The sequence below is a fragment of the Chelonia mydas genome, chromosome 16 (genome assembly GCF_015237465.2).
Source record: "Chelonia mydas isolate rCheMyd1 chromosome 16, rCheMyd1.pri.v2, whole genome shotgun sequence".
NCBI classification, from domain to species: Eukaryota; Metazoa; Chordata; order Testudines; family Cheloniidae; genus Chelonia; species Chelonia mydas.
This window is the reverse complement of record NC_057857.1, coordinates 5,133,018-5,155,301: the sequence shown is the minus strand read 5'-3', so window position 1 is coordinate 5,155,301 and position 22,284 is coordinate 5,133,018. Positions and strand designations below refer to the sequence as shown.

Here is a 22,284-nt window from a genome sequence, read left to right as displayed (position 1 = left end):
TTCCCGACACCGTTAACCTCCCTCACACCAGATCTTTGCTTGAGGGCTTGGCGACACATCACCACCCGCTCTCCATCAAGCTCATTTGCTATTACCCTCCATTGCTCACCTTCCCGCAGTTCCTTCTCTGCAGGCTCGGCAGTGCCCCAAGCCCACCAGGGCCCGCCATCTAATTACAGAACTGACGTCAATGCTCCTCTCTGGGCCCATGACACTGACAGTAAACACAGGCTGGCTGCACTGCATTAATGGGCCCTGGAGGCGTTAGATAAGAGCCCAATAACAATTAGCCAGGATAACATACCGGGCTGTTTTGAAGCGGCACAGACAGGATGCTGGGCAAAGATGAAGAGCTCAGGGTCCTCGGTCGTCAGGATGCGATGCCATCACTCGGCTTCCCAGAAGGGTCAACAATCAGCGTGCAAAATGAATCATAGAGGGATGAGAGAGCAAAGCAGGGAGACGGGTCCAAGAACCTTGGGAAACAACCACTGCCAGAGCTGGGGAACGGCACTGGCGTGTGGGTGAGAACATTCAAGGAGGCAGAAAATGGAGATGGATGACAGTATGAACCAGTGACTATGCCATGGTCAGGGGTGCTAGAACAAGGTGGGCCAGGGGGCCATGGCCCCATCACTTTTTATCGTCCGTAAAGGCGAGCGACGGGGGAGGAGGCGGAGAGGAGCGAGTGGAAGGCAGGGTCTTGGCAGGAAGAGGTGGCACAGGGTGGGGCCTTGGGGAGGAGGGATGGGGCAGGAGCAGGGACTCAGGGGGAGGAGTATTGGGGGCGGGGCTATGGTTTGGGCACCGGTGGCCCCCCATTTTTATGCAGCTTCGGCCACTCCTGGCCCTGGTGTGCCTACCTACATTGCTCAGGGCTGTGAAAAATGTCATGCCCTGTGCGAGGTAGTACGCCCAGCCAAGCCCCCACTGTAGACGTGGGTAGGCTGGCGGAAGAATTCTTCTCGAGAGGTGGATTTAGTACAGTGGCGGAGAAACCCCTTCCGTTGCTGTAGCAATCGTCTACACTCGAGAGATTAAAATCGGGAGGCTTTAGGGCGTAGAAGTGCAGTGTCTGCAGAGGCTAAGTAGCCACAGCTCAAAATGGTCCAAAGGAAACCACTCCAGAAGCCTCCTCTTGGGGAAGTGTTAAGGCAAAAGAACAGGCACCAGGTGACACCTCCAGAAATCGATTTTTAAAAGATCATGTCAGCTATCGCTAAGCTTTTAAAACCAATCAAATACAAAATGGAACGAGGCAGCGGTCAAACGCCCATCCCATAACAACCAGACTGAGCTCTGTAAGGGACAGGCCCCGTTTCCACACAGGAAACCCGCCTAAGGATCATGCAGGCTGAGAGCTTGTGCAGAGCAACTGGGCAAGAGTAAAGCAAATGTACCTCTTGCAACTCGACTGATGGCTGCAGGGATCGGCGAACCAGCCTCAGTCAGGGGAGGGGGAGAAAATACCCCACTCCCAATATTCCCTGCCCAAACCTTAAGCTCTGGCAGCACAGAGATCACCACGAAGAGCAGCTTGGTGTGCATACAACAGCTGCGAGCCAACAACTGCCTGCCACTGGAGATAAGGAGGCCCTCATGCACAACACATAAGTGACAGCTGATAAAGGAACCCTACAAAGGAGAACACCCCTCCGGCACCGTTCTTACTGTCATCAACAGGAGTTCGCACCACCCGTCTCATACCCACCACCTGGTACAGGAAATTGTGCCTTCAGGGTTCTAAAGCAGCGGTACTGAGTTCTCCCAGCTGGCTGGGTATGTTGTTCAAACCTGGGGGTGGGGCAGGGGGGGCTGTCCAACCCATGGTGCTCAGGGCTCAACCACTGTGATCATCTAGTGTGACCTTCTGCGTAACACAGGCCAGAGAACTGCCCCTAAGTCATTCCTAGCGCAGATCTGTTAGAAAAAACATCCAATTTTGGTTTAAAAATTCCCAGTTATGGAGCATCCACCATGACCCTTGGTGAACTGTTTCCATGGTTAATTACCCCCACTGTTAAAAAATTATGCCTTATTTCCAGTCTGAATTTGTTTAGATTAATTTTTTGTCTAGATTCCAGCCACTGGATTGTGTTGTTAGATTGAAGAGCTCACTATTAAATATTTGTTCCCCAGGTAGGTACTCATCGATGGTGATCAAGTCACCCTTGAATCTTCTCTTTGTTAAAGTAAATAGGAATAGACTCAAGGAGCTCAATCTATCAGGCAGGTTTTCCTATCCTTTAAACATTCTCATCGCTCTTCTCTGACCCCTCTCCAATTTATCAGCATCCTTCTTCGATTGTAGGCACTAGAGTTGAACACAGGATTCCAGCAACAGTCGCACCAGTGCCAGATACAGAGATAAAGTAACCTCTCAGCTCCTACTCAAAATCCCCCTTTTAATGCACCCAAGAATGGCATTAATCCTTCTGGCCACAGTGTCGCCCTAGGAGCTCATGTTCAGGTGATTATCCACTATGGCCCCCAGAAGAATTGGCCTATGAGAGAAAGGTCCTTACCTTCTCTCCCGCTGCTCTGTGTGATGACCTCTAGGGCTCCCCTTGGAGACCCTTCAAGTTCTAGTCATTGGCCACAGGGAAGAGGATTCCTAGGGGCATAATGTCATTCCTGTTTCACAGCTGGGGAGCCATGCGGAGGGTGAGTGAGTGGCCCACAGTCACACAATGAGCCGGTGGCAAAGTCAAGCATCAGACACCCAGTCTCTTGCTCCAACCCCTAAACCAGAATCATGCCCCTCTTCACATGAGCAGACCTTCCTAGCTCCCTTAGATACCTCCTGAAGAGGGCACCCCCTAACCTGCCCAGGCCTTAGATACTCCCTAACCTCCTCCAGGCTCATTAGCAGTTTAAACAGTGTGCGTTTGGCACAAGGTTTATGCTCTTACAGGAGCAAAGCAAGATGGTTCACTGACACACAGCAACCTCGCTGCCCACAAAGTTTGCCAGGGCACATCACCAGCATCTCAGTCCTCCTGATAGCCCGCTAGCCGCAGGCATTTTAGACCTCTTAGCTCCACAAGGATCTGGAAAGCAGGCTGCTTGCAGTGACCCAAGGGAAACGCTCACGGTATGGCTACACTGCGGTTGGGGGGTGATTGCAGACACGGCCACGCTAGCTGGAGCCTTGCTACTTTGGGCACAGTGCAGGGACGCTCCGGCCGCACAGGCTGTACAAACCCGCTGGGAACCCTAGGTTGTCACTGCTCCAGTGCCTGAGCTCGCCAGATCAGCGCTCGCTCGGTTTGCCTCCATGACCTGCGATCACCCCCCTGACTGCAGTGTGGACGTACCCACAGTCTGACTCCATCCCCCAACCCCCCATGAGCGAGGTGGCAGAACGCTCCGGGGGACAGAGCAGAGAGTGACCGACTAAAGTCTCATTACAAACAGAAGATGAAAAGGAAAGATCCACCATCTGTTAGTAAGTGTCAGACCAATGGCACCGTGACGCTCTGCTGGGGTCAAACGAAGGGACATCAATAGCATGCACAAGGCTCGTGGACTTAAGTTATATTTATGCAAACGTCCCCCTGGAGACGTGATCAGAGAGGTGCAGTTTGGCAACTAGTGAGTGTAATGCGCCAGCTCCCAACACACTATTCTTCTCCAACAGCTCGGAAATGCCTTGGCTTATAGCTGCTTGCCGGGAATTCAACACTCAACCAGTTTCTATTCATCTGCAGAGGAAGATACCAACACTAACAGCGTGGCTCGATGGTTATATACACGCCACATCACCTGAAAGCTCCTGACAAAATGCACCACAGTCAACAGCTCTAGCAAGAGTGACCAGGCTCTGTGATGCTGAGGACTAATTTCCACTGTCACTAATACATTCCCATTACTGATGCGTCTGGTTATGATTGGCAGACTACCTCCATTCACAGCTACCGCGCCCAGATCAAGGACAAACAGGGCCTTGCCATTTACCGGACACCTCCTGTTCTCTCTCAGCATCCAGCGAAGCCCTGAGCTAGGTTTCTGCGCTAAGTAACGTAATGCAGCAAAACAGGTGGCGATTCAGAGCTGAGTTGCACAGCCCCCGATGTTTCAAAGGGGTTATCTGCACTTTGTAATTGAGGCAGAATTTAGCCAGCTGTCTACCATGTGTTGGAGCACTAATGCAGCAGGGGAGAGATCCTACTTCACTGCCAATGCCTGCAGGGTACGTCCCCTCTGCAATACACTTTAATTTACAGTTCAGCCCATAAAGATCCCTGCTTTCAAGAATTTGGAGAACTTTACAGTCAGGGGGAGAGCGGAGTACAGACTAAGGGGTTTACGTGGAGTCGGCAGGAAGGCCCATTGCCGTGCACAAACACATACCAGTGGAGGACCACTTCCTCTGGACGCATCTTCCGTGTTCATCTTCCACAAACTGCGGGAGGCAGGGGCCACAGGCCTGGGAACCAGGGGGGCAGAACTCCCTTCTTTGCAGCGTGCAGTCCAAGCTCCGTGGACAGGACTCCTCTAGGAAAAGGAAAAGAAAAAGAGAAGAGATCCAAGTGAGTTTCACAAGGTGCACCGTGGATGGGGAAAAACGGCTGTGTCCATCCTTAGCCTGTGGAATAATAACATGGAGATGTTACTGTCATTGCTAGAAATGAGAAACAGAATCCTAGCTACGGCCGGACTGCAAGTATCTGCCTGTGCAAAACACATCTGAGCCATTGGGGCAGAATAGCTAGCCACAAGTTCAGCCTGTGCTACAACAGAGGTGGGGAGGGAGAGCAGCTTGGCTGGTGCTGCCAAGCCCTAACCCACCCATGCTGGCCAGAGTGGAACAATGTTCTGGCATAATCCAGAGAGGAACAGCATTAAGGCTTTTACTCAGCCAGAATGGACCAGTGGAACGTCTGGCAGTTTTGTGAGTAAGACACAGGACAGGGATCAGGAGATCTAGGTTCTGCAAGACCTGTGGTCAGGGCCAGGTCACCAAGGCCTCTCCGTGCCTCATTTTCCCCATGGGCACTATGGGGATAATGACAGAGAAGCTGTGAGACTAAGCTCAGAGGCTACACTGATGTGTGCTATAGAAGAGCACACACAGTAGGATGGGGCGGGCAAACTTTTTGGCCTGAAGGCTGCATCGGGTTTCGGAAATTGTACAGAGGGCCGGTTAGAGCAGGCTGAGCCTTCCCAGACAGCCAGGCGTGGCCCGGCCCCCACCCCCTATCCACCCCCCGCGCTTCTCGCCTCCTGATGGATCCCCAGGACTCCTGCCCCATCCAGCCCCCCGCTGCTTCCTGTCCCGACTGCCCCCCGCCACCCCATCCAACCCCTCCCCTCCTTCCTGACTGCCCCCCGCCCCCATTCAACCCCCCTGTTCCCCACCCTCTGACTGCCCCGACCCCTATCCACACTCCTGCCCCCTGACCACCTTCCCTGAACTCCCCTGCCCTCTATCCAAGCCCCCCCCGCTCCCTGCCCCATTACCGCGCTGCCTGGAGCACCAGGGGCTGCGCCGCCCAGAGCACAAGGACAGGAGGCCGTGGCGCCGCCGCCCCGCCGCCCAGAGCATTGCGCAGGTGGCACAGAGAGCTACCCTCCCAGGCCAGGAGCTCAGGGGCCAGGCAGGAGGGTCCCATGGGCCGGATGTGGCCCGCGCGCCGTAGTTTGCCCACCTCTGCAATAGGGACTCCATCCTACTCTGCAGCTCTGCATTTCAGTTAGACTAGCATTCACCCATAAGCCTGGCACTGCTTACAGAGGCCAGTTTAACGTCTACGAAGTGACTGGGTGAGCGGCTAACTTACATTGCGAGTTTCCATAGCTGAGCTCCGGACCCATCTCGAGCAGAGCTTTCTGCTGTAGCTTACCACTTACTAGCCGCTGTAGCAAAGAGCTTAGTCGATCTGTGAAGCCTTATGATCCGCTCAGGGCAGTTTAACGGCGAACAAGATGACTAGCCTAGGGCACCTCGCCCCCCGCTTCTCACCCTGAGCTCTGGCACAGTTCACCCCAGGTGCAGACAGACTCACCAAGGCCACCAGACCAGCTGTTCCTTTTAATTACATCATGACTTAACCTGAGTGAAAATTAACCACTTTTTTCATTAAACCTTATAAAATAAAAACTCCCTTATAAAATAAAAGGTGGCCACTTTTTTCTGAGTGAAAGTTAACCACTTGAACCACCAGCCCAGAGATCGCAGTAAAAGCCTCCTGCCCGGATGGTTTTTCCTCCCTAACCTAACAGTGCTGAGGTCCTCTGAGTTAATGCGACTTCTCTGCCCAGCTCAGGCCATATGTGACGTCAGACTTTAACACTGTGGCACACCGGTTTGCCCCATCACTGAGCTCTCTGTAACCACGCCAGAAAGCCCTCTCTGAAGGAGTCTCCTCAGGGAAACTGCACCCACCTATTTTACCTTCTCACGACAGCCAGCACTTCAGCTAAGTCTCTCTCCTGGGTGAGGTGAGACACATGTAGCGGCCAGGGTCGGGGAATAGACTGTTGGTTTTGTGGCTCCTGGATACACCCAGTACCATCCTGGGGAATTAAAGCAGGCAACCAGCAGGGGGAGCTCTCACCATCCCAGCCCAGAAGGGTAGCAGAGCGCTGCTTACCCAAGCCATCCTGAGGAGGGAGCGGAGTTCCTCCTCCCCTGCTCCCACCTTCCCTGGCCCACCTCCATTTCCCTCTTGAGCCCATATAAGCTGCCCGCCTGCCGGCGCACCAGGGAGCTCCTGCCAGCTACCCCACCCTGTGCCTGGCAGCGCCCCCTGCTTACATCCAGGAGGGCATCCACACAGCAAGGGCAGCCACACAGGAGTGCGGGACTCAGCTGATGGTGACAGGATCACTACACACTACAGTCCTCAGGCTGGTGACAAGCGAGGGTCACACGCCAGTCGTGCTCACGGAGCATGCTGCAGATGTCGTTAAAGACCAATTTTAAGCCAACGTAGGGGCTGCGTGCCTAGGTAATTAATAACACCCCGTGTTATTGGCCTAAGATAAAGTTGCAAGACTCGCATGGCAGCAGACTGTGGCTTGGGCTTAAATAAAAGCCACGCACAATGTATATTCCTCTGTCAGCTGGAGCAATGTCTGCTTTTATTGAGCATCATAAAAAAAACCAGACCCAACACTGTGATGTGACTAATCATCAACTGGCCCTACACATTCCCAGCTGCTGATCAAACAACCAAAGAGCTCAGAAATCACAGTGCTGCTACAGCCTAGAGCTAGCCAGCACCACCAAGGTCGACTCGGGCCTGCTTTCCTGGCGCGGGGTTGGCGTGGGCCTTCGGGCTCAAAGTCACAGCAAGGGCATTTTTATTGCCATTGCTTCTGCAACAAGCATCAAAGAAAAGCAGCATCCCCAAAAAGTGAATTAAAAAAAAGAAAAGAGAAACTGGCCTTTTTGTGCCATGACACACAGCTACCCTCTCAGCCAATCAGCATCAAGGATTGATGAAATGTAAGTGCTCCCTCTTGTGTCAGCTAATCAGAACGTTTCTCCTGGCCTTCCAGTCTTACAGGCAGGTTTCACAATGACATGGATAATGAGAAGATGCATTAAGGAAAGAAGGGGAAAAATTTTGAAAAAAGAGAGAGAGAAAAAAAAAAAAGAGGGTTTAAATTGTCCAGCTTCAGCCATAAGCCCACCACTAACTGCTAAGGAGAGGGTGAAATTTGACCCGTGGGCAGGTTAGTCTATAAAATCACCCATTACGAGGGTTTCTGCCTCTTCCTCTGAAGCATCTGACCCCTGCCGGAGACAGGACAGTAGGTTAGATGGCCAGGGGGTCTGATCCAGTCTGGCAGTTCCTATTCTCCTAGGTGGAGCAGTTCAACATTTTTGGATGGAACAGTTTTCCCACTGGAAAATGTTGTTTTGAAATTGAAACATTTCATGAGAACATGTTGATTTCAACGAAACTAGACGAATTTCAGAACAACGTGCATCAAAATGGAATCGTTCATTGTGACCTTATTTCACTTGGACTATTAATTTTTTTTTAAGTTTAAAATGTAATTGTATTCTATTAATATATATATATATATATTTACCATTCTATATAGATTTAATATAGTGTACTAGATTAGAATGCCTTGACATTATTGAAACAAAACATTCCAATAAGGATGTTTCAGAAACCAAATATTCCAGAATTTCCATTTCAGAGTCAATTTGCAAAGTTTGAATTTTCATCCCAGTTCGGGACAAAAAGGAATTCTGAAGTGTCTGAGCCCCCATGGGATGGAAATGCCATTTGCTGACCAGCTCCGCTCGGAGGGGCCCACCCGCCTGAACTGGAACCAAGAGCACAGGGGTGAACCCCATGGACAGTGTGAAGTAGGACTGCCGTAGAGACGCTCCCGTCACCAACCTGCTTTTGGATGCCAGGGCTGGGCGCACAGATCAACTGTCCTGCATTGTGCAGTCACCACCACCCGGGTGTGGCGTTCTAGCACCAGACCTGAACAGTGGACTCAGGTTGTTTTTATTTCATATAAACTCAGGCTGCGGCATTGCTTCCTCTCGGACCTCCTGAAGAGCCAGTTCTCCCTGCCCCACGGTCACCGACTGATTTCCCATGTAATTTATGGGTGGGACGAAGACAGGCCATTCTTCCAGGCTGTGCTTTCCCTGCTCCCTGTGGGGACTAGCGCAGGAGACTGACCCCCGGGGACACGCCTCCTGGGTGGGGTGGGCGAGGCAGCTGGAACAAAGCGCCCTCGCACACAGCAGGGACCCTGCCCCGTCGGCGGCAGAGCTGCTCTGGGTGAGCAGGCTGCTGCAACAGGGGGAAAAGGAAAGGGAGTGCTCGGGGGCTGCTCAGTGGCACACGGGCATGGAAGGATAAGGCCTTTTCCTGTAGCCATATTGTAAGGTCTGAGGCCTTTGTCTGTGGCCATATTAGGACAGCAGCAGCCATGAGCTAAGAAGCAGAAGGTCACATCCTCAGGTTCCCTCTAAATTACATTAAACCAATGTCCTATCGGGCTGTTAAGGCGGCTCGCTCCTGACAGCACCAGATAACCATATTAAGAGCTGTTTCTTTAAAGAAAACTTGGTTTGCTGGCGTTCTGTCTGGCAAGAAATCACTTATCAACAGTTGTGACTGTAAAATCTGTCCTTCTATTGTTTTGTCTTCAGGATCCCCATTTCTCTATCGTTTATCTGTCTGGTCTCTGTCTGGTTCTTTGATGGTTTCTGTTTGTTGCTTAACTAATTTTGTTAGGTGTAAATCAGTTAAGATGGTGGGATATGATTGTTTAAAAAATGGTTTTACAATATGTTAGGATTGGTTAGAAAATTTAGTGATTTAGTAAAATGGTTGGTTAAGGCACAGCTAAGCAGGACTCACGTTCCACTGCATAAACTGGGGTCCAAAAGGAAGTTCTTGAGAACCAACTCCAGGACACAGCCCCAAGATCAGAACTCCCAGACCTCAACACCCCTCCCCAACCACATTGTGCAGAAGCTGGAGTCCCCCAGAATACCTGATCCTGACTGGTCATCAAGAAAAATTCATCTGCCTTATTGGGAGTGGTGAGCATTGTATGCTTAGCGTGTGCATTCTGTTTTGGTGACTGTTAATAAATAGAGGTTAAGTAGGATATTACTGTGTAAGGCTCTTTCACTGGTAAAAGACCCTCCAAACCTGCAGAGTGTAAGGTTACACCCTGAGCCCACAGAAGGGTAAGAGTGGGTGCCTAAATTAACAGGGTTATGCCTGAAGCCTAGGAACAGGGTAAGGATGGGTGCCCTAGAGTGTACGGTTACGCTTGAGCCCTAGGAATGGGGTAAGGGTGGGTGTCCTTAGAGCGTGCGAGTAATATAAAATTTTGTGCAGGTAACAGGCTCCCCTCTCATGCCCACAGAGTCAATGGCTAGCACTGCAGTCCTCCAGCCCATGGCACATGACAAAGGCTCCCAGAGCGATGGATGGGTCCCAGCATCACCGAGGGAAGCAAGGTGGAGGGATGCGGGTGATGATGCAGCCAGCTCGTGGCTGGGGACAAGGGAGGACATGTCCCCGGATTGTCCAAGCTGGGGGAATCAGACTGGCCTGGCTGCTCAGCTGCTGCACAGTGCCTGTCCCTGCTCTCTGTACCAGCTGGGCACTGTGGCGTGTCCCTTAGTCACAAACAACACAAAGTCAACAGAACACAGGCTGTGAACAAACAGCAGCTGCTGTCCCAGGGGCTCTTTCCCATCAGAGGTCTGGTTTCAGTTTCTAGCCAGCAGAGGAGGGAGGTAGAGAAAACCCTCTTCACACACTCCCTCCCCACCAGTGCCCTTGGTGCCAGGCAAGGACAGCCTGGGCTGAGGCCTCTCTGGGGACTGAATTCACTTTATACCAGGTGCCACTCACTCACCTTCCCATCCTGTGCCCCTGCCTCGTGACCGGGATGGGGCCTCCGCTAGGGTTGACTCCAGGTTCCTGGCCTGTGAGGGGCACTTCCTAAACCACTTGGGTGGGCTGTGCCAATGGTCTGTGCCATGGAGACACGTATCCACTGGCAATCAGCCAGCCAGCCGCTCGCTGCACGTCAGGGGCTATCGGCACCCCCGACAGAGCCTCTGGCAACTACTGGCCCGTTGGTCACTAGTGGACAAGCGTATGGCAGTCGTGCCTAGCAGCCCCAACCAGACCACAGCCCCACTGTGCTGGTGCCGTACAAACACAGACAGGCGGTGCCCCAAAAAGCTGACAGCCTAGTAATTCCATTACCAACTCCCTCAACCAGCCAGTCGCCACCACAGGGACGTCCCTCCCCTGCCCCCATTTCATTTCTTCTCGACACACTTACCTACAGCATGGAGCGCTGCCCCATCCCGCCCGTACTCGGGAGACTGCTGCTGTGACAGGCGGCAGGGGCTATGGTTATCATTTCCCTTGACATTCAGCTCTTGTTCTCATGGTCCACGAAGGCCAAAGGGTGTAACTGAGCCAGAGACCCCACCGTGCATTCTGCAAGGGGACACAGGGAGCGGTCCTAGGGCAAAGTGCCAAAGGACCAGCACTCCTCCCTGAGCTTGGGGGGCATCGTTACAGAGCCCAGACACGGAGCAGCTGTGCTGCCATGAACAGGGCTCGGCCTGGCACTAAGGAAGCGGGCCTGGAGCACGGGTCAGACCCCCCCACTCCCCATTCCACTGCAATCGCACCCCTACGCACAGAGTCAGCGTCCGTATTTGGGGCAGTGTTGAGGATTCTTTTGCCCCCTGGCCGCTTGATGGACTTATTTCGTATGAGATTGTGGGCAGAGGGGTCACATGAAGATTTAACCACCAGCCTCCTCTGCTGTGGGAGACATTAAATTCACTGACCCAAGAAGCTGGTTTCCTGTCTCTCCTACTCCTCCCATCCCACAGTGTCTGAGCACCTCACTCTCATGCATTCAGCCTCTCACCCCTCGTGTGCCAGAGCAGGGCTGTTATCCCCATAGTACAGATGGGAAACTGAGACACAGAGGAACTAAGGGACTTGCCCAAGGCCACCCAGGATGCCTGTGGCAGAGCAGGGAATTGGATCTCGTCTCTTGAATCCTAGGCTAGTGCCCTAACCCCTGGCTCCAGCAGTACCTTGATATTCTCCCGGATGATGCCACTCCTCACCCTCAGCTATTTAAATTCGCTCCTGTAACTTTGCAGCTCAGGGCAGTTTGACAGGCACGAACTGGTGCTGTTTTCCATTTATCCTGCAATTAGATGAGGAGTCTCTGCTTTCAGCATCTGCCCTATCTCCTCCCCTCAGTGCTGGGCCCCTCCATGAGACCTGGAGAGGATCAGACAGTCAGCACTGAAAGCCACCCCAGCGCCTCTCTCCTCCTGTGTAGGACGGGCCAGCTCCTATGTGATATACAGAGCAGCACTGGACACGCTCGTTGGCTTTGCAGATAATCCGCTTGAGCGGCATGCGCTGAACATTCAACCTGAACTTCCAGGGACATCAGACACAAGGGACATAAACCTTCAGGGCACAAAACGGCGATGAACTCAGAGACAAACGACCTCCATGTCCAGGATTTCACTTCTGCGCCTCCCGCTGGAGCACCTGGTGCCAGCCGCTGTCAGAGACAGGATACAGGGCTCAAGGGACCTTGGGTGTGATCCGCCCTGGTAATTCCAAGGTCATTGGATTTGTGGCCCATGAGCAAATCAGGAGCAAAGGGGCGGGGAGTCAAATGAAAACATTAGGGAGAGGATTAGAAAGAAAAACTGAAAAGGTGGCAGAAAGGTGGAGAATGCGTGACCAGTCACACAGGTGGTGTTGGACTGCGAAGCCCCAGTGTGGACATGCTTATTCTGGGGTACGAGAGGCCTGTTTGGTTTTGCTTAAACCCCTCCCTGAGCAACATGAGCTAAACTGGTACAAGTCCCTTTTAGCCTAGAACAGTGTGTCCACACAAGGGTGAAACCTGGGTAACTAGATCGGTTTAAATTCACATCTCCGATTATACCAAAAAACTCTTTCCTATGTAGGCAAGGCCTAAGTATGGAAAAATACATCTAAGGGCTCGTCTGGACATGCTAGTTACTGTAAACTAAAGCAGGGTGTGAAAATCCAAAGAGGATTAAGCTAAATCGCACAAAGACCCTCTTAATGTGGACTAGGACTGTTCACACAGGGAGCTATTCCAGGCTCTTTCCCCTTGGAGGCAAGCCCTTAGCTACTCAGGTTCTTACTGTACTTAGATCTTGGGTGGGGTCTTCAATCCCTCAGAGGCCTAGAGGAAAATTTTCAGAAGCGCCTAAGTGATATAAGTGTCTAAGTCCCATTTCCAAAGTGACAGACACTTAGATGCCTAATTCCCATTGACAAGGACTTGCCTATACACACAAAGCCTCCTGCTTTAACTATTCTGGTATAGTGAACATGGTACAACCCCTCCTAGTGTGGACACAGGTATCCTGGGATAAAGGTCCTTTCTATTGGGATAGCTAAACCACCTCCAAGCTGCATCAATAGCCCTTCCAGCCCAGGATACGAGACCAGGCATCAGCCCAGCTCCTCCCGGTTTATGCTGGTGCGAGAAAGGGCTTTCAGGAGTTCAGGCACTGCCAGGAGGCACTAACCCTTCAATCACACTGGGGAAATCCTTTCACCCCTGAAATGAGCCTCCACAAAGCAGCACCTCAACCCCTGAAACCTAGTGTGTTCAGAGAGAACACAGCCATCCTCAGACAGTGGTTCTCTTCCACACATGGACAAGCCTTTCAAATATTTTTTCTGGCTTGCTCCTCAGTTTGCCTACACCCAGCATAGCAGAATTCGTGAACACAGCTGTGGAGAGCTTTTGCAAGTTCAGAACGGCTGCTGCATCAGCAGTTCATTGCCATGCTCTCACTCATTCCTTTATGGGGCACCATGACATGCGCTTTGTGACGCTGAATTCCAGGTTACAAGTCCCAGAGGTGAGATTCCTGCGGCAGGGGGTTCTCAGGGTGGTCCCCAGCCCATGGAACTCCATGCCACCAGAAACAAGGAGGACCCCAATTCTTGTCTGGTTTCGATCACACAGTCCCAGGAACCCCACAACCCATAGTGGAGCAGCAGTCCAGTGTCTCCTGGAAGACAATACCACAAGCGATCCATTTTACAACAAGAGCTATAACCAGAGCTTCACTGTGTATATTAATTAGAAATGGCTTAATTATGTGTGTGGAGCATTATAAACTACAGTGAAGGGTGCATCTGAGAGGCACACAGATAGGAACTCTGGTCTGTTTTATCAATGACTGCAGGGTACAGCCCCACCTCAGCCCCTGGCCCAGTAACAGCTGAACAAGTTCTGTGCTGACACGTGTCGGAGAACTATTCCTGCTTGGAATATTCGTACTTCACTTTGAGCCTTTCCTCACTTGAGACTGAAGGTCTCTGCATCACAGTGCGACCAGACAGCTCCCGGGGGCAATGAGCCAGCAGCTTTGACTCATACTGATGAGGCATCAGGGCTTTTGTTCTTTGGGTCATCAATTTCCAGCACTCCCCTGATCCCAGTAGAACATCCAGCCTGCCACAAAGGAAGAGGAAGTGCTTGCAACTCTGAGTCAATTGCCATCCCTCTGAGGCAGCCAGCAGGGGGTGACAATGAGCAATGAAGTCTGGGCCTCGCTCAGAGACAAAACAGGGCCACATTTCTTGGAACCCTTTACTTTGCAGGCAGCGTTTTCTCAATGTCTTCCAATTAGGCCCCATTAGACACAAAGCTAGACTCTGCCAGAGCCCCGCATAGAGCCTGCAGAAGTAATCTGATGTGATTTGCTCATAATATAATTCGGCACGCTGCAGCTAGGGAAAGGCTGAAGCACTTAATGCAAAGAGTTTAAGAGCATTAGGAGGGTGAAAACGAAGTCACCGCTGCTTCCGGAGCCTTATAATTTGCTTATTAAAAGAAAGAAAGCAACAACAGGCTTAAAATAAAGGGCAGGAAGCAACAGGGGAATACCGTATTTAAAAACTTAATCCACACGCAGACAAACATCAGTACCGTAAACAGCGCAGCTTCTTCTGAGTCAGACTCCCACGCAGCCGTATAAAACACGGAAAGAGATCCAGAGAAACAGTCTGCGTCACACAATGCCTATTAAAGACCGGTTTCAGAGTAGCAGCCGTGTTAGTCTGTATCCACAAAAAGAAATTCCTATTAAGGATGAGACAGTGGTTTAGCGTGGAAGGGAATAGGGCTCTTTTACTATGGTCTAAAATCAGCTCCCTGGATACTCCAGGCAGGATATGAGAGAGAGAGATTAAGAGCTGGAAACATGGGCTCGTTGAAACCTTTTTTTTCTGTTTTGGGGGATGGAAAAACTTGCTTCTTTCGACAACGTATTCTGCGAAAGTGTCTGCTGAAAAACCAAACTTTCGTGGAAAGCAAAGAGTTTAAACACCCAGGAACAAAATAAAAGTGTTAAAAAAATCAAAAACATTTCTATTCAGAAATTCTGCTGCAGTGTTTCATGGGAGTCGTAGTTCAGGTGCCTCATGCCTCAAGTCTCCTCTGGGCCGAGCTTCTTAACTGGACTACACTTCCCATGATGCATTGCACAAGCTCAAGGAGAAGGGAGGTAACGGTGCATCATGGACGATGTAGTCCAGCTAGGGAGCCTGGGCCATAGAAGTGGAATGGGGCAAGAGGCACCTGAACAGTGACTCCCATGAAGCACTGCACTGAATAGAAGTGTTCAGTTTTGGATTGTTCGCCAGGCAGTCTAAGTTTTCCATGGAATAAAGCCCATTCTCCAATTAGCTCTCCTTGCAACACCCCTGCTTCCCAACCAGACCTGCCCTCTGGAGCACTGTTCCCTCCTCCCAGGAATGGCCCGAGAGGGACCCTACTGGTAGCTGACAAGCAGTCAGAGAAGGAGACGAAAGCGTCCTGTTGTGCAATCTAGGCCTTTTTCCTTGGTGACAAGGTCTCAGATCACAGCCACAGAGGCACAGCGCAGCTACGCAGCCAGCATCCCCTTCAGAAGGGAAGCGTTTTGCAAGCAGCCTACAACCAGCAACAGTTTCAAAAGTGCAAGGGGATTCCCAGCCCAGCCCCTCTGCACAGATGTCTGAATGCTCACACACGCTAAGCCAAGCTGTTTGGCACCCTTCGGGTCATTTCATTACTCACACAGAAAGCTGATTTAATTGTCCCCAATGCAACCAGCTCTCGTCAGCCTTCCCCTTCAGAGGGCTACACCACCTGCGGCTTCATCAAGGCGTCCGTCATCCTCAAGCACAGCCAAAAAGACGCGTCTAGGGATGGTTCTAATAAGGATGGGGACAGTTTTTGCTGGCCCCGTCTATGCTACAGCTCAGCTTGGAAGGCCACTTGCCAACTCTCTCCTCTGATCCGGTGTCCACGCTGCAGCTTTCTTTCACCACACAACCACGTGTCAACTGCATTGTGTGTCCGCACTGACCCCACTGACTAATCAAGCTTGTATTAATGCATCATGGGAACAGGAGGGCAGTTCATCCCATAGTATCTCAGCAGGGGGAGAATGCCAGAGGCCATGAACGCAGAGTATCTGCCCAGGGTGCACTGCCAGAGAGGCTGCTCTAGGCCCATATGAGAGCTGGGGAGGGGGCCACTTCCCTAGAGGGTCCTGTCCTCATGCAAAACAACGGCATCCGGAGCCTGTCATATGAAAACCACCACGTGCCAGCCTAGGACCTGGGCCGAGGCAAAATACGATTAGCTACCACAGTCAGCAGTGTGTGCGGATGCAAACTGAGTGCAAAGGGAGGAGCTGTAGATTCAAAAGGGCCTGAGGTAGCGAGGAAAGAATCCAGGCGTCGAGTTTCTGGACCAGAAGGGCTTGGAGTGTGCGGTGCCTTGCTGAAGAAAAAATTAGAGAAACAAGGTGGGTGAGGTCATATCTTTTATTGGACCAACTTCTGTTGGTGAGAGAGACGAGCTTTCGAGCTTACACAGAGCTCGTCTTCAGGTCTGGGAAAGGTCATCTCTCTCACCAACGGAAGTTGGTCCAATGAAAGATATTCCCTCACCCGCCTTGTGTCTCTAATATCCTGGGACCGACACGGCTACGACAACCGCAGGCCAACCATCCCCTATTAACCAGATGGGTGGGGTCCTTTGCATGGTAAATCCAAAAACTCTGTCCTAATCTTCCCTCCCCAGAATTACGTCCAGCATCCCTCTGAATGAGCCAATCAAGAGGGAAATGGGCCCTGCTTCAAACCTGGCCTATGCAGGAGCACTCAGCAGACAGGCAGCTTGGAAGGAGAACGGAGCCTGCAATTGTTTCACCTTGAGCTGGGCTCTCCGATCTGGCTCAGAGGCCAAGCAGGGTGGCACCTGGCTGGTTCAGGGACAGAAGCTGGGAGAGGTGTTGGCGATTCGGGAGACACCATTCAGAGTGAACAAGCACCCACAGCCGGGTGTTCGGGGACACTGCGCTGACACCGTGCAGGAGAGTCAGGTTTTGAATGTCTGTGGCCCTTAGAGATGCTGCAGCACTGCTGGCTGGAGGCAGGTGGTTAGGCCCAGTGTCCTAGGCCAAACAAGGTGGGTTATAAACACCTTAATAGGCAGGTGGGACATAAAAGCTCCTGATCACTGCAGCATCCTGGAGCCAACTCCCTGTGCAGCCCCATTTTGATAAAGTTTTATAAGCCGCAGTCATCTGCTGTGAAACAGCGACAGTGCCATCCTGCAGCTGACAATTCATTCTTCCACCGGACAGGTTTAAGCGCAGACCTGCCCACACTCTGCGCCGCCGAAGTGCTTAAGTGAAGATGCTCCGACACGGACGGGAGACACTCGGCGAGAGGCAGCAGCTACGTAGCTCTCCCGCCCACACAACGCTGTCTACACCAGGAGTTAGGTTAGTATAACTATGTCGCTGAGGGGGGTAGATTTTTCACACCCTTCAGCAATGTTGTTATAGCGATACAAGTCTGTAGTGGAGACCTGACGTTCGTGTTTGGTTAGAGGGCATTACTTCCAATGGATTTATATCCAAGGACAACCAGCAAGCAAGACAGACTATGAGGGGGAGGGATAGCTCAGTGGTTTGAGCATTGGCCTGCTATACCCAGGGTTCTGAGTTCAATCCTTGAGAGGGCCATCTAGGGATCTGGGGCAGAAAATTGGGGATTGGTCCTGTTTTGAGCAGGGGGTTGGACTAGATGACCTCCTGAGGTCCCTTCCAATCCTGGTATTCTATGATTCTATGATCTATGGCAGCTACCAGCATTGCTACCCTGCCTATAGATTCCCTGTCACAGGGATTCTCCCATGTCTCCATAACACGGATCGCGTCTTGAGAGAGATTTTCCCAGAGATGCCTGCCCTCCCAATTCAAGATCCTGTATGATCCCTGGGCCAGCTACAGCGACAGCTGACACAGAAGAGTAAGAAATGAAGCGAGATGCATTTTAGATTCTTCTGATACGATTTAGCAGGTGGAAAAGGAGGAAGAAAGCTCACACCATATGACCAGGCCTGGATCACTAGCAATCCACAGACTACAGAGAACTGCTGCCTTCGATGGTGCAGAAATCAGTGCAACATGCAACAGAAAGGCCAGGCATTGGGGCTAGTGCTCTCTGTTTTCACAGCAATAGAAGGATGTGGTAGGAGGGAGCAATAAATCAGTCACAAACACACACTCCATCAACAGCCTTTTCACCCAGCATTTGTCACAGGGGCTGGATTTCTGCAAATGCTGCTACTCTTAGAAAACAAAAATAAACAGCCATGAAATGCTGGTTGAAACGTTGGCAATTTAAATTAATTTCTCTGGCTTCCCATTAACACCCGCTCTTGAGAGCAGCTTGGAGCCTATTTCCACCTCCAGTGGAGGCGGGTGGCATTAAGAATTTACCAGGAGGAATTACGTGTGTTTATGAAAACAAACGTGAATGACTTAGCAGGGAAAGTGTACAGACTCAGCGGATTCGTGCTCGGAGATCCTGGCAGCATTAAGGCACGTTAAAAGCTTTTTGCCTGTTTCCGAGTGACCCGGTATTCTGCAGCTCATCTCCGAGAGGCGATCACGTTTAAGAAGGGGGCTGCCAGAAATAGACGCCATAAAAGCTTTTATTCCAGCAGTAAAATAAAAGGAGATGCTCATGGTTATAAAACTCTAAGCCTTGTTTCGTGCCCCGAATTAGCTCTTCACATCCATTGACGTCAAAGGATTTTACACAAGAGGGCAAGTATCATTAGGGCTAGTCTTCTGGCTCTCTGTTTTTACAGCGCCTAGCACAATGCGGTCCTGGCCTCTAGCTGGGGCTTTTAGAGGCTACGGAAATACACATCATAAATTATTAACAACCATCCCCTCATTTTAAAGATGGGGAAACTGAGCTGTGAGAAGAGATTTGCTCAAGCAAGTCAGTGATGGAGTCAGGACTATAAACCTGCTCTTCTAACTCCTGGTAGAGCATCCAGAGGGGAAATGACCCCTTACTCCATTGCAACCATACCCCACCCCCCCACAGCTTTCCACCTGTGCCACACAGCTGTTCTGCTAACCCCCAGCATCTGTGTGGTGATGATAATCCCTAGCTCTTACCTAACACTTTTCATCAAGAGATCTCAAAGAGCTTTACAAAGGAAGTCAGTATTACTGTCCCCATTTTACAGATGGGGAAACAAAGGCACAGAGAGGGAAGTGACCAGGGTCGCCCAGCAGGGTGACCAAATTCAGATCTCCCAAGTCCTGATCCAGTGCACTATCCACTCGGCCCTGGAGAAGTTGGCTGTGAGAGTCTCAGCCCTGGGAAAACCTGCACAGGGTGCCAGCTAGACTTGGGGAAACAAAACTAATTATTTAAAGCATTAGCTGGCAGGATATTAAAGGGGGATTGAAACTGAATGAGATGTGGCTGCCAGATTTAATTTTTTTTAAAGGATCTGTGCAGTTCCCACACTAGCCTCCTGTGTGTTTGGGGGGCGGGGGGGGAGGAAGGGATGCTAAGCAGAAAGATTTCCACTAATTCAGCTGTTCTCAACGTTTTTCGTTCTGAGCCCCCCCACCCCCAAACATGCTATAAACACTCCAGGGCCCATCTGTGCCACCAGAGCTGTTTTTCGGTGTATAAAAGCCAGGGCCGGCATTAGGGGGTAGAAAGCAGAGCAACTGCCCGGGACCCCACGCCACATTGGGCCCCACAAAGCTAAGTTATCCGGCTTCATCTTCAGCCCTGGTGGGGCTTCAGGTTTCTGCGCTGGGCCCCCGTGAGTCTAATGCTGGCCCTACTTGGCAGACCCCCTGAAACCTGCTCACGCCCCCCCCCACCCCCTACCGAGGGGGCCTCAGGCCCCTGGTTGAGAACTGCTGCACTAATTAATCCTGCACTGGAAAAACAACAAGAGGAAGATTGTCCCTATATTGTCTTAATTCTCTACATCTGGCCTGGAGACTTTCAGTATCCAAGTATCAGAGTAGCAGCCATGTTAGTCTGTATCCGCAAAAAGAACAGGAGTACTCGTGGCACCTTAGAGACTAACCAATTTATTTGAGGCACCTTAGAGACTAAGGTGCCACAATTCCTCCTTTTCTTTTTGCGGATACAGACTAACATGGCTGCTACTCTGAAATTTATTTGAGCATAAGCTTTCGTGAGCTACAGCTCACTTCATCGGATGCAAGTATCCAAGTAAATGTCCACTAGAGGGCATCCGTGAGCACAACCAGCAACCCAGCTAGGCTCTTCTGCAGGTATTAGGCAGCCCTGCAAATAAAGCAGAGCGTTTAACGGAGATAGAAGACGACCATTACCTAGGTTAAAGCAGCTGGACAACTGCTCCACGGCTCCATCCAATGAGGATGAACAGCAGTGATGGAGAGACTTATTGATCTAATTACATTTTCAATGTTTAATCAATTGTTATTTAAAACCCACATTATCCGATTACATTCGACTTTACAATTCATTAATCAGCCGTTAGCAGGGTAATTAGAATTTGGGGAGTGTCAATCACCACCCATGAAACCGAGGAAGAGCTAATTTAATATATTTGACTATGTCCAGCAGAGAACAGCTTTATTACACTGAAACCAAACGTCTCCATGGGAACCCACGTTCCATTTGGATGAGCAAGAACGGTGCAGGACTCACCCTATTTTTGAGATGGGGGGTGGGAGGGGGTGAGGGGAGAGCACAGCCACCATGGGGATCCTGGGAATAAATCCAAATAAAAGGAGAAGGACTCTTGTGAAGTCGCGAAGCAGTTTGTTTGAACAGACCACACACAATTTCACCCTGTTGCGGTCCAGTTAGCTAGAAACAATGAGGAAAACAGACAAAAGCTAACTGCATCCGTCTGCGGGTGACGGGAAAACTCACAGAAGACCCTTATATAATATTGCACCGCCAACAGCACTGCCCCAGTGTGGGTGGGAGCGCAAAAGGTTAGCCCAGCCTTGGAAACCTGGCTGATTGGATGATGCATGTTCCTAGGCTGTTGGGGGACACAGATCATTACAGGGCAGTGATGGAGAAGCCTGCTGCCTACTGGGGATGGGAGGGGGGAGGAAATGGAGTGGGGGGGGGATCAGTACAAGTAATACAAGCTGGAAGCTGAGGCAGATAAGAAGATTCTCAAGTGAATTGATGCATGCTGGAACCGGAGCACTCCTCTTGACACAGGAGACATCCATCGCAGCATGCTGATACCGGCATAACAGGGTCACGTGCCTGTTTGAAAACACAGTCATGGACGCAGCTCCAGCACCCCTCTACCGTGGATGAAACCTGGTGTCAGCCCAAGGATGATTAAACTGGCAGAGGAAGCAACTAAGGACCAACAGAGGCGCTTGAGGTCTGTGGTGCTCCTCTCCATGTGAATACAGCACACGCTGAGCTGGTTCCAGACAATACACTTGCACGTTCACGTACGCAGGCAGCGTGGTTCAGCAGACAGAGCACCGGTCTGGGTCTTCAGACACTCGGGTTCTGTCCCTGGCTCTGCCACTAGCCTGCTGGTGACCTTGAGCAAATCACTTTGCCTCCCTGTGCCTCAGTTTCCCCATCTGTAAACACACTCCTTTGTAAGCCACTTTGAGATCTACTGTTGAAAAGTGCGATATAAGATCAGGTATAATTATATGACATCAGGGCTGTATGTTCATTATGGTAGCACCTGCAAACCCCAGCCGTGGCTCAGAGCTCCATTGTGCCATGCTGCATGCACACAGACGAAGAAAACCGTCCCTCCCGCAGGGAGTGTACAATCCAGGCGTTACATGGGATGGGACAGCAGGGCAAAACGCCAGACAAGGTGAGGAAAGGTGCGGGGTGGGGGGGGAGGGAGAAAAACTGAAGGGCAAGGAGATTGGAGTTTTGAAGAAATCTGACATGCTGGTGGTTGTTTATCTTAAAAATATCCTGATGTAGAATCACAGAACTGGAAGGGAACTCGAGAGACCATCTAGCCCAGTCCCCTGCACTCAGGGCAGGACTAAGGATTATCTAGACCATCCCTGACAGGTATTTGTCCGACCTGCTCTTAAAAATCCCCAATGTTGGAGATTCCACAACCTCCCTGGGCAATTTATTCCAGTGCATAACCACCCTGACAGTTAGGAAGTTTTTCCTAATGTCCAACCTAAACCGCCCTTGCTGCAATTTAAGCCCATTGCTTCTTGTCCTATCCTCAGAGGTTACAGAGAACCATTTTTCTCCCTCCTCCTTGTGAGAACCTTTTATGTACTTGAAAACTGTTGACTTGAAAAAGTCACAAGGCTTTAAAGGGTATTAATCGGCTCCCAGTCCTTTTTGCCAAGTTCATTTGGGTTTCTGAATCCCAAACACTCAGATTCAGCTG

At 51.0% G+C, this 22,284-nt stretch overlaps 1 protein-coding gene across 2 annotated transcripts in view; it reads right to left on the bottom strand.

Annotated features, from left to right (window-relative positions):
• NPDC1 (neural proliferation, differentiation and control 1) overlaps positions 1-22,284 on the bottom strand; it is a 148,952-nt gene that overhangs the window by 44,888 nt on the left and 81,780 nt on the right. For both annotated transcript variants that reach the window (XM_043530438.1, XM_037879931.2), the window contains exon 2: positions 4,354-4,497. In XM_043530438.1, coding sequence (XP_043386373.1) covers positions 4,354-4,497 — 144 coding nt within the window. The remainder of the gene's footprint in view (positions 1-4,353; positions 4,498-22,284) is intronic.